A 13,274-nucleotide genomic window follows, 5' to 3' on the forward strand; every position below is an offset into this window, starting at 1 on the left:
TTAACTCTAATGTATCAAAATTAAGTTCTAGTGGTTATTATTATTATTGAATGATGTACAGTAAGTGTCTAATAATAAATGTAATAATGAAAAAAATACTTTTAAGATAGTATTTGTTTTGAAGTATTAAAATAGAGGTTGTTAGAAAATTAGAACTCAGTAATATTTGTTGGTCCAGAGATGAGTACTAAAATTCCAATTTCTGTTCCCAAAATTTCAATATTTCAGTATTTAGATTAAAATTTTTTGAGACGTAAACTGAAATTTTAATAATATTTTATATCTAAAATACTCTTATTTTAATTAATTAATTTTAATTTTACTGTTTGTGCAAATTAAATTAGAGCTTCATTCTTATTCAGTCTCTATCTCCTACTTTACACCAAACACAATACAAAAACTTATTTTAATTTCTATCTTTTAGTCTTTGTCTCTCAATTTCAATCTCTTTCAAATGCTATCCTCCTAAGGTAGATTTTCAGCATTGGTGAGTGGTGAGAATATTTACAAATACATTTTTTGTTCAAATAAGAGAAGTCAGAGGTACAGAAAATTAGAATCCATAATATAATTCTCTTTGCACACTAGTAATTGGCTTAGTTATTGTTACTATAGTACATACAATTTTTTTTAAAGAAAGAAAATGTTAAAATTAATTGGTAAATATTAGATCAAGTGTTAAAATGAATTCTTTAAACATATTCTTAAATCTTTTATTAAATTTCTATCACTTGAAGGGGCACAATTTATTATGAGCCCCATTTTCTCTTCATATTGGAGGATAAAAAAAATGTTCTTTGCTTTTGGTGTTGTTTGTGAAGCACATCAGCACATGTGCCTTTTCTCATTTTCCCTGTCTTAAGCCTGAACCCATGTTCTGTATGCTTAGTGCTTTTTAATTCAAACATTATATATTTGTATTTAAATATAAATATAAATTAATTCATTTTAATATATATTATATATTAATAATTAATTTTTATGGTATAGTTACAAACTAATAATGAGTATTACTATTATCTCAATTTTATGGTGTAATAATAATTAATAATTGGGATAAGTACGATTTTGGTCCCTAAAGTTTTGTACTAGAATCGATCCCTCTTCTAATTTTGAATTTAAAATCGTCCTTAACGTTTTTTTTCGTATTAAAATCGTCCTTTTAATTATTTTTTTTGACAAAAATACCTTCACCACTACCAACATAATTCATTCCTTCACCACCACCACCACCAACTGCCACTCCACCACCATTATCAACATCATCATCACCATCATCATCATCATCAACACCCACTGCCACTCCACCACCACCAACACCATCACCAACGCCGTCGCCGTCGCCGTCCCCCTCCCCCTCCCCGCCTCCCCCCACCCCACCCCCCATCCCCTCCCCCTCCCCCTCCCCCTCCCCGTCTCCCCCTTCCCCCCCAACCCGCGTCCCCACCCATCCCCTCCCCTTTCCCCCCAACCCGCATCCCCACCCCGTCCCCTCCCCCTCCCCCTCCCCGTCTTCCCTTCCCCCCACCCCACCCCCCACCTCCACCTCCACCTCCACCTCCACACATAGAAGCAAAAACAGAAAATCAACAAATTCAAACACAAATTTAACACAAGCAGAAACAGAAAGTAACAAATCAACAAATCAGCAACAATAATATTCTACAACAAATTTCACAAAAAATCACAGAAGAAGAAGAAGAAGAAGCGGCGGGCGGCGGTGAGAAACGGGCGGCGGTGCTGCGGCGGGAAGAAGAAGAAGAAACGGGCGTTTACAGCGGCGGCGGGAAGAAGAAGAAGAAGAAGCGGCGGGTGGCGGGCGGCGGTGCGACGTCCCCCTTCTCTCCCCCCTCCATCCTCCCCCCCTTTCTCGCCCCCCCCCCCCACCCTTTTCTTTCTTTCTCTCCCCACCCACCCCGCTTCTCTGTATCCCCCTTTCTTTCTTTCTTTTTTTATTTTATTTTATTTTTATTTTATATTTATTTTATTTTTTTATTAAAATAGGGGTAGTTTAGGAATTAAATTAAAAATTTTATTTAAAAGGACGATTTTAATACGAAAAAAAATGTTAAGGACGATTTTAAATCCAAAATGAGAAGAGGAACGATTTCGATTCTGGCACAAAACTTTAGGAACCAAAATCGTACTTACCCCTTAATAACTAGAAACCATTGCATTATTATGAGAAAACTTAAAAAAAAAAAGTTAGATGCAAAAGCAGAAAAATTTATATTACATGGTTGATTCACATTGTTTGTATAGAAATTCAGACAAAGAAAACACTCTCTCATATTCTGTTACAAACTTACAATTCCTTTTTTTTTTTCCAATAATTTCTCTTACATGACAACAACTCCTTATATTTGTGACAAAGCCCAAGTAACAAGAAAAGGACACAAAAATGTACGGCAAATCCAACCCCAAGAAAAACAAAAAAAAAACCTTCACATTTTCCATTTTTTTTTTCATATTTTTCTTTTGACATTATGCATAGACACAAATACATTGATTTACAAATGATAAATAAATAATATATGGGGTATGAAGTGACCATGGTTATACTTACAAAATCTAAACTAAATCGAGTGGTCAACTCATCTGTTCGCTTGAGTAAGTGTTGGGGTTCGAATTTCGTCTTGTGCATGCAGTAATTTATTGACCAATGACAAACCCTTAAATGGAGTTTAGATCCACGACGGATTACTCTTTAACCTATTGGACTAGAGGATATCATGGGCAACAAAAAAAAATTCTAAACTAAAAAGGGAATTTTTTTTTGGGGGATCAGAAAATTTGTGGTAAAGGCCTGCCTTGTAGGAATGAGTTGAAAAGCACAAATGATCTTTCAGGCTGTGAGAAAGGTGCTTCATGTGCTGCCCCTCTTACTGTGGCAAATGAAAGCATATTGTTCCCATAAACTTGAGTCCATCCACCAACCTAAAATAATAACATAATTTCATTATTAATTTTAGATTAATTAATTTTTAATGCCTATATGTAATTCGAATGAGTTTAATTTTGATGTATTGTCAGTATAAAAATTTTTAAAATTAATTATTTTTATTAATGTAAAATTGTCTTTATGTAAAATTGATAGTTAAAAATTATTAAACGACAATTTAGTCAAACATATCAAATTATCTAATAATTCTCAACTATCAATTTTACATGAAAATAACTGCACGTGAATTTTCACTCTATTAGTTATTATGTAAAAAAAATTTAATTGATAATACATAAAAATTAAATTCAATTTGAATTAAAAGAAATTGACTAAATCATCACAAGAAAGCTAAAATCATCTTTTAAAATTTAAAAAAATGAACAAATTTGTCTCTCATCATTTGAAAAATGTTGATATATAAATGATTTTTTATTTAAAAAGTTTGAACTTATATATATAGATATAAAAGAAGATTAATATGTATAGTTATATATATACCTGTTGACCTTCAAACCATACACTATAAGGAATTGTTGTATTAAGTTGTAATTGTTTTGCCAACTTTTGAACCAAAGTGCGGCTTCCAGTCAGTGGAATCACTGAATCTTGATCTCCACTGTATTGAGAAAAATAATCAACACATGGTTAATTATGTTAATTAATTAATTAGCAGTGAAAAAAAAAATGAAGCATCTGAAAAGGAGAATATTTTACCTATAAATTAGGACCCTAACTCCAGCTTTTACTAGTGATCCAACAAGAGGAAGTGTAGGTATTTCCACATTAAGCATATCATAGTCCAATATGCTGTCACCACAAAACACATTATCAACAAGGTCAACATATAGGTCATTCAAGTTATTATTAGATTACCCTTTTAACATATATAATATCATAATTTTAATTATGATTCTGTCACTTTTGATAAATTTTATTTTTTACCTATAAATAAGTCCGTCTCATTATATAAAATAATTCTTTTATTTTTTCTATTTTCACTTTGTATTTATTATCTTGTAATTCTGTCACTCACTGTTGATAAAATTTATTTTTGACCTATAAAAAAGCTCGTTTCAGTATATAAAATAATTCTTTTTATTCCTATTTTCATTTTAGTACTTACTATCTTGTGACTCCATTCTTTTTGATAAAATTTATTTTTGACCTACAAAATAAACTCGTCTCATTATATAAAACAATTCTTTTTACTCTTATTTTCACTTTAGTACTTACTATTTTGTAATTCCGTCGTTTTTGATAAAATTTATTTTTAACCTGTAAATAAGCTCGTCTCGTTATATAAAATAATTTTTGTTATTCCTATTTTTACTTTAGTATTTACTATTTTGTAATTCCGTCGCTTTTAATAAAATTTATTTTTGACTTATAAATAAGCTCGTCTCGTGATATAAAATAATTCTTTTTATTTCTATTTTCACTTTAGTATTTGCTATCTTGTTTTTTCGTTAATCGACTATAAATCTTAATTTTTAATGTCCAAAAAATCTAGCGTTCGACCTCTACAAAAACCACACAAAATTGATTACTAAGAAAGGATTTAATTTATCTTACTTGCTGCAAACATCCCATTTTCTTACACCAACAAGCTTAGCATGAAGTGCTTGTTGTACATCTCTTCTATTCAAGTAGTTTGTAACCTTGTCATCTACACACACATCTACCCTCTCATTCTTTTCCTGCCACAAAAGTAAATAGTAAATAGTAAATAAATAAAGGAGAGTGAAAATTAAATTAAATTAAAGATTCACAAGACTCACTTGGGATTGAGGACAAATAACCTTTGATTGTGAAAGCACAGAGGAAATGCAAACATCAAGAGTGACATCATATTTGTCAACAAATTTGCTTGTTTCTTTGCTAACTTGTCCCATTACCTCTGAACAAACCATGGAAAGTGAATCTCTATAGTACTCACTCACATATCTTGAATAGTTACACACATTGCTGAACATCTTGTACGTTGAATCTGATATTAGCCCATGAGACCAAAAGAACTCTGCCCTTGAATTGAAGTCTGTGGCGTATTCTAGAACTGGATTACCCAACTGCATTTCCATCATCATACTACCTTAATTACTTTCTTAATATCTTAATTACAAAACACAATTAATGTTTCTATTTAATCATCACTAAGTTATATTATTCTCGATAGTCGACCTAACTATTAGGGTTTGATACGTCATACACCGAGTATAATATAACTATCTTTAAATAACTCTTTGGGTAAGTAATACATCATTTTAATATACGAACTAACGTATATGCACATGCACGTATACGCGCACACATATTATTCTTGATTGACATACTTATTAGGGTATACGAGACATCGAGTATCACGATAACGAATTCAGGTAAATAATTAACTTTTTCAACTAGTATCAGTAAAAAAGTTAATTAAAATTTTAAATTCTAAATTCTGAATTCGGACTCTAATTAAATCCTAAATCCTCTAAAAAATAAAGGTTAAAAAATAATTTTACAATAAAAAAAGGTTAATTAAAATTAACTACTCAAAAGTTTATTTCTATAATTTTTTCAATGATATTTTCTAGTATAGTGGAAATAAAAAATGATGATGATGATGATAAGTGAATTTCTAACTTACGGCTATTCCTTTGAGATTGAATATCCTTTTCTTTGAATTCATTTCAATCATGAGCTTTGCAAGTTGAGGAACATAATGCCCTAAAAAATGTTTAATTAATAATATACATCAATATGGTTGTTAGAACACATAATGGCTAATAATTAATGTAACATGCTTTTGTAATGAAATTTAATTTTCTAGACTTTAATTTAATTATTAATTACCTGCATAACTTTCGCCAGTTAGAAACAGATCTCGGTTCTTGTATTGAGGGAACTTGTTGAACCAGCGTTGAAGAAATACAACATTGTCCCTAGCTTAAGAAATTTAAAATTAAAAAAAAAAAAAAAAAACACTTTTTCAGAAGACAAAGTGTGTAAATAATGATTCAGGGACAATAAAAAGTTATAGTATTCCGATGATTCTATTCATATATTCCTTAAGGAACAAGAGATGAGTAATAATGATAATAACGTAAAGTTACTATACCAAATATGTGTGAGCATAACTATTCTTTTTCTTTTTTTTTTCTCTTTTTTACCATTAATCACTGTTTTTATGCCAACTTTTAAAAAAAAAAAAGCATAAGAAGCATGGATATGGATTATGGTATGTGTCTTTCCCAATACAGGGTATAATTTAAAAGGGTCTTTCTGATGAGCAAAAAACTTACTTTTCCTTTTGTAATTTATTTTCTTTTTCCCAAAAGATTGAAGTAAAAATGAAAATTAAATGGTCCGAAGTAAGGTTATGTTCTATTAAGGGTATTATTAACATGGAATTGGACTAAGACTATTTTTTTTTTTAATTTTAGGTTAGAGTCTTAAAAATAGAGAAAATAATTAAAATTTAATTATTCAATTGATCTATATAGTTTTATTAAATTTTTAATTCGATCTCTATATTTTTTTTTTTTTTTTCATATCAAAAAGACAAAAACCCTAAAACTAACATAATATTTCTTCCAAAATACATGCGGTCGTCAAGATCTAATTATGGTTTTAATTACGAATACTTTTAATCTACCAAGAAATATTTAGTTCATTCTAACATTTTTTACATTACGAAAGATCTAATTATAAAATTAAAAACAGTATAAAGATCCACTTGAAAAAAAAATATATAAACATTTAATTACAAATTTGATAAAACTATAAAGACCAACAAAATAATTAAATCTTAAATAAATCGAGTTTGAATTTGGATAATAATAATAATAATAATAATAATAATAATAATAATAATAATAATAATAATAATAATAAAAAGTTGATAGATACCTGTTGCCTCGTCATTGATTTCTAAATAGGAGGAGGTAGCTTTGGCATAAGAGAACCCCACTCCAACTGGTGTCTCCAAATACAACATATTTGCTTCTGAAAATCTCAATTAGAATTATAATTATAATAATATATTATAAGAAGAACATCAATGAACCAATGAATGAAATTCACAACATTTTATGCTACTACTTATTAGAAATTGCATTAATATTGAATTATTATTATTAGTACCTTTATTCCAACTATATTCATTCTTAATAAGAAACTCTCCATTTGGCCTAAACGGTCCATTTTCAGAGAATGCACCAACTCCAAGTGATGAACAACCAGGTCCTAAATAAATAAACCATGAATAAAAACATTGATCAATATTATGGAAACAAATTAATATATCCAAATTCACTTGTGTTTATGAATGTAAAAAAATAAATAAATAAATAAGTAAAGTGATGATAATAATAATTATTATTTGATCGAAAGTTAGAAATGAGAATAATGATGATGAAGTAGTAGTACCTCCATTGAGCCAGAGAACAAGAGGTTTTGAAGAAGGATGAGTTTGTGATTCAACAAAATAATAGAAGAGATTCTTGTGCTTCTTTTGATCAACAGTTACATATCCTGAGAACTGTTCAAATTCTATGTTTTCTGGTTGTCCTGGAAGCATTCCAATTCTATCTTCATTTCCATCAAAAGAAGAAGAAGAAGAGGAGGAGGATGGAAAACTCAACACCTCCATGGAAGATAATAATAATAATAAACTCAGATGAAACAACAACATCACTGCCATGGCATTTGCCATGCTTTTGGATTTAGAGAGAGAGAAAGAGAGATCAGAGGAGTGAGGCAAAGAACACTATAGTCAAGAGTTTTTGTGTGATTTGTCTTCTATTTAAAAGGACAACTTTTGTATACCTATTAGATAATATCCTTTAATTTTTTTTTATAAAGTTAGGAATGAGACTCGAACTCGCAATCTTTAGCTTGTTAGTGATAATATTCTTTAATTAAGTTCATAGTTGTTGATGAAATATACATATTTTTTAGGCGAGTACTGAGCTCCATTTAAGGGTTTGTCGCTGGCCAATGGGTTGCTGCATGCACAAAACGGGATTCGAACCCCCGACACTTGCTTAAGTAGACTAGTGAGCTAACCACTAGACCAACCCAACTTGGTTATTTAAGTTATAGCTTGTTAGCGATAATATTCTTTAATTATTTTTTTTATTAAAGATAGGGAGACTCAAACCCACGATCTCATAGATGAGTATGAAAAGACTATGTTATTTGAGTTATAACTCATTGGTAATAATATCCTTTAATTAAGTTAATAGTTGTTGATGAAATATATTTTTTTCTAAATTAATAATTATTGGATATAATTAATTCCATATCAATTGATATTGAATAAGACATATGTTAGGAGAGAGTTAACTTGGATTTTGAGGTTAGTTAATTTGAGAAATAATGGTATATTTTCAGTGAGCAATAATCTAATAAACATGTAATAATCCAGTCTATCTGTTTGTGGATATTGTATATTTTGGTATTAATAGAAGATCAAAATATTTTCATAAAATGTGTGTTTTGTTTGTTTTTCAATCGATGTAGGACTTTACATTAATATCTTAATGAATTATTCGTAGATATTGTCTCTTTTAATACTTCGAAGTTTATAGTTTTGTTATTGATAAAGATCGGAAAAATAAAAAATACTTAACTCATCAAAATATATCTACAAAAAAAATATATCTTTATAAAACATATTTTATTTCTCTTTCCTTAAACGGATATAATATAAATCTTTTTAATTCACATACTAGTTACTATTATTATTAGTATAAAATCAATCCAAATAGAATTCTGTTAAATAAATAATAAAAAACGTGAACAACGTGAATAATAGACTACACTTTAGACCCATTACATAAAAAAAAAGACACATTCAACCTCTAATTATTCTTCCTAACCCTAATTTTACCTCTCACATTTTCACCTTGTGTTAACACACGCTTTCTTTTCCGTCCCAACAAGTCTCAACGCTGTCATCTACTATAGTCAAAATATCTATATCTCATTTAATGATAAATATTGCATAAGTCAAAACAAAATTACATATATCATATAGGAAGAGTTTTAAGTGTACTGAAAATATCGGTGTTCCAGTTGTTTTAACCGTTGATCTGAATTATAAAAAATATATATAATATATATTAATTAAAATTAACGATTAAAACAATTGAAACACTAGTGTTCCCGATACACTTGAAATTTTTCCTATCATATATACATAAAACCTAACTATTAAAAAAGAAAAAAGAAATGGTAGCCGGTGAGTAGAGAGCATAGAAAAAAGGGGTTTGAAATGTGGGGCAGAATGTTGGATGGAATTTATGTATTCTATTCTAAATATGATTGCAGTGTTAGCTTTATGATTGCAGGCCTGAAAATGGTGTTGAAAGAGATGTGACACAGGTACTAATCACCAAGCTGTGCCTCCTTTGTCTCATAAACTAAATTAAAAAAAATAATTATGAGACATAGTCTAAGTTTTCATCATATGAAAATGAAATATGTATATGCCTTGATTGAAGGACTAGTTTAATTCCTTCTCAAAAATAATATTTGCATTTTGTTTTTTTCTTAATTGATGCATTAGCATCAAAGATCTTATATCCTTTTTGCACCTTGGGAAAAAAACAAAAAATAAGTTATTATATATATATATATATATATATATATATATATATATATATATCCTTAGGTATCTTTCTTGAGTTTGTCGCTTCCAAGGAAAAATGAAAATGCTTTATGGGTTACTTTTCAAGAATTAAAAAAAAAAAAATAGCAAAATCACTATCATAATAGTTTTCCTTTTTAATAACTTTTTGAGCAAATTATTATAATGAGATTTTTAAATATTTGATAAATTTAATGTGATTTAATTTGTATTATTTTCTTTTTATTTGTCCATGTGACATTCAACTCATTTTAAAGAGATTAATCAGAATTATGTTTATAAATAAATATAAGTGCATCAAATACATTATTAGTAAAATAACTAAGTCAGAAAAGAAAAAAGTTTTCAATTTGAATTTTTAAAATAAAGAGAAGCTGAATTGAATTTCACCTATCCTTAAAAAGAAGTAAATATAGTTTGTGCTATTTTATTTATTTATTTTGTGGAATGAAATACATAAATAAATAAATAAAATGCCACATTTCTTCATAAGATTAAGACTTGAGAGATAACATAAATCTGAGATACACAGTTCCTTTTTGGATTTCCCAAAAGAAAATTGTTTGATTGATTAGCTTTTATTGATCAACAAGTACGAGCAAGATTTGGAACATAGACAAGATAAATGGTTACAGAATGGAGATTCCAATGAAAATAGAGCCATCCTATTTTTCCAATAAACCATTGCATTTGTGCCTTTGTCAGAGAACCTACATGTTCTAAAGTGTAATCAAATGCTTCACTGACTATAAAAAGAACAAGGAAAAAGAAAAATACTCACTAATGAATTTAAATGATTAATATATAGGAAAATTTTTATGGGTTTTAAGAACATTAATATTAATTATGTATATATTTTATAATAAAAATCAATAAAATATTAATATTCTTAGTACATGTGATAACTACTTTTCTAATGTATATACTAGCATGCTTTTATATTCTTTTTAGTTGAATTTTAATAGTAAGTTTAATTATTTTACTAATTCTTATAGTTTTATCAAATTTATAATTAGATTTTTATATGTTTTTATTAAATTTTTTACACTATTTTTAATTTTGTAATTAAGTATTTTTTAGTATAAAAATTAGAATTAACTAAATATTTATTCACAAATTAAAATTATTAATAATTAAGAATTTAATTAGATCTTTGTCTATATATTTTTTGAGAAAATTATATTTTGTTAATTTTAATATTTTGACATGAAAAACACTTAATTATAAAATTAAAAATATTGTAGAAATTTAATTAAAAAATATATAGAGAATTAATTATAAATTTAATGAAACTATAAAAATTAACAAAATAATTAAACTATTTTAATATTAGTGATAACAATTATATTATTATTTAGTAGTATATAACCCTTTCACACAGAATCTATGCTATTTAAAGAAACAAGATATGGGAATGAGGTTTGATTTTCTCAGGCCCATAATAAGTGTACTGTTGAAATTTGATATAGATTATTATTATTATTATAACACAAGTGGAATTGGAAATGAAATGAGCTAAGCCCTATTAAAAAGCCTAATATTTTTTTTATTCCCCTTTGTGGTGGTTAAGAGTTAAGACTTATCTTTATGTACTTATGTGGGAATGAACTTGTTCTATTTGACCAGTTGTGTAAAGGCATTTCTTATAATCATGATATTTGTAACACATTGATTCTTATTTATTTATTTAATTATTTATTCTTCAAATACACCTTTTTGTCCTTGTGGTGCAAAAGCAAGAATACCCCCCCCCCCCCCATTAAAAACTTGTATATTTCTTCTTCTTTTTTTTTTAATTTTCATACAAACTCACATGCTAGCCTCTATGGAGCCACATGTCTCCCATGGTGGCCTCAAACCTTTCCACACCAGCTTCCATGTGGGTCCTTCATCAATTCACAATTCACAATTTCATTTGCACAAATTGTTGCTATTATTGTAATGAACTTCACATCTAGAATTTAGGGTTTTTTTTTAGCTTTTTCTTTTTATTTTTAAGTTAATTGGTTTATTAGTTTTATTACCAACTAATTTTAGCTAATTTTACCCAATTTGCATTACTTTTAGGGAAGTATTAAGTCTTTTAGCAATTTTATGTTTATTACATAGAAAAAGTGTCAATACAATTCATAAACAAAAACTCCCTACATCATGGAAAATGTGAGTTTAATTTTTATTATAAAAAAGCATTTTTTTTATGAATAATCTATAATTATTTTTATAACATTCAAAGAATCTCAAATTATATCTTCCTACTAGAAGGACTAATGTCAAACCTCCATGATTCGTTTAATTTTTATTATCAATATAAAAGCATTTTTTTATGAATAATCTATAATTACTTCTATAACATTCAAAGAATCTCAAATTATAAATTCCTACTAGAGACGCTAATGTCAAACCTCTATAATTTTTTTTTTCAAAATATTATATTATGATAGATATGCAATCAGGATATTTATATGGCTAATTTTTTTAGATATTGAATAAATTTTAGTATAACACTTAATTATTAGATTTTATGATATTTTTTAAAAATTTTGAAAATAATATAATTCGCAAGAGATATATTCTACTTTTAATATTTAAATATACAATACACAGGAAACATATTATATATTTTAATATTAAATATACAATACATAGAAAATGTATTCTCTTATTTTTAAAATTTTAAAAACACCATAAATTTAATAACCGAATATTACATCAAAATTTGGTCAATATCTAAAAAAATTACGTATTTACTATTTATAGGTGTTTGAAAATTGAAATGGACAAAATCACAAAATTCAACAATAGATGGTGAGAAGAAAAAAATGGTTTGGCTTTAGTCATAGTGTGTGTGATTGCTACAAAACCTTGTCTCCATAGACCACTCTATTTAATTTAATTTTATAGGCCTTTATTTTATCTCCGTAAGATAAGGAAGAAAAAGGAAATACAACATTTTGAATGAGTATGAAAAAATAAAACCAAACTATAAAATGACAAATTTGTTTGAGAATGATGCTTCTATTATACGTGCAGCTCAAGGAGCTGGTAAAGGAAAAGAGAAATTAATTAAATAAATAAATAAATAAAAAATGGTCCCTACCTAGTAAGCTTTTACAAAAGGTTTCTGAAATTTCATCATTACTAGCACTACTCTAGTGTGTCACTGATTTCTTTGGTATTCTATTTGACCCTCAAAACCAAATTCTAGTCCTAATCCTCAACCAACTCCAAAACAAAAAGTGATGGATAAAAGGAATAGTAGTAGGTGCTTATAATAATGCTTGGGAAATTTTATGTAAACTAGGAATAATTGAATATGAAATGAAATGAATGTGTATATTATAATTATAACAATGTGTATATAGAAGTGGTTAATAATGTGACTTTTGAGCATCATACTTGGAAAATGTGTGGGAAGAAGAGTGCTAGTGAAGCCTATACTTTTGGATTCTTGCAAATATGGCAAAGGCATGCCTTCTTTTTTATGAGTAATAATATTTGTGTTTTATTTAATTTAATTTTTTTTTACACTTGAAATTTTGGGTCCTTTTCATCATTCTTATTAAAATATACAAGTGGAGGCAAAGCTTATCCACTTTTAGTATTAAACTATGCAAAGGCTTTGATTCTTTTTATGATATGGGTAACATACATAGCCACTATTGGTGTCCAAACAAATAATAAAATATAATAATAAAT

General features: G+C 27.7%; 1 protein-coding gene across 1 annotated transcript; it reads right to left on the reverse strand.

Annotated features, from left to right (window-relative positions):
* Window positions 1–2,208: 2,208 nt before the first annotated feature.
* Window positions 2,209–7,740, reverse strand: LOC107611780 (serine carboxypeptidase-like 45). The gene is made up of 10 exons (XM_088496378.1): window positions 7,355–7,740; window positions 7,070–7,171; window positions 6,836–6,931; window positions 5,780–5,872; window positions 5,574–5,653; window positions 4,723–5,010; window positions 4,517–4,641; window positions 3,659–3,751; window positions 3,443–3,560; window positions 2,209–2,937 (listed from the first exon to the last, which is right to left on the reverse strand). The coding sequence occupies exons 1-10, from the start codon at window positions 7,638–7,640 to the stop codon at window positions 2,785–2,787; spliced, it is 1,434 nt and encodes a 477-aa protein (XP_088352504.1). The 5' UTR covers window positions 7,641–7,740; the 3' UTR covers window positions 2,209–2,784.
* Window positions 7,741–13,274: the final 5,534 nt, after the last annotated feature.

This window comes from Arachis ipaensis, chromosome B8, assembly GCF_059453495.1.
Source record: "Arachis ipaensis isolate K30076 ecotype BB chromosome B8, ASM5945349v1, whole genome shotgun sequence".
Taxonomy (NCBI): domain Eukaryota; kingdom Viridiplantae; phylum Streptophyta; class Magnoliopsida; order Fabales; family Fabaceae; genus Arachis; species Arachis ipaensis.

Bases quoted from the DNA above. Each gene is read 5' to 3' on its own strand.
- LOC107611780 (XM_088496378.1), bottom strand. From the start codon at position 7,640: ATGGCAAATGCCATGGCAGTGATGTTGTTGTTTCATCTGAGTTTATTA. The intron at 5,011-5,573 runs GTAAGTTAGAAA...ATGGAAATGCAG, and splicing joins TCAATCTCAAAGGAATAGCC to TTGGGTAATCCAGTTCTAGA. The intron at 2,938-3,442 runs GTATATATATAA...TTATTATTTTAG, and splicing joins TATGGTTTGAAGGTCAACAG to GTTGGTGGATGGACTCAAGT.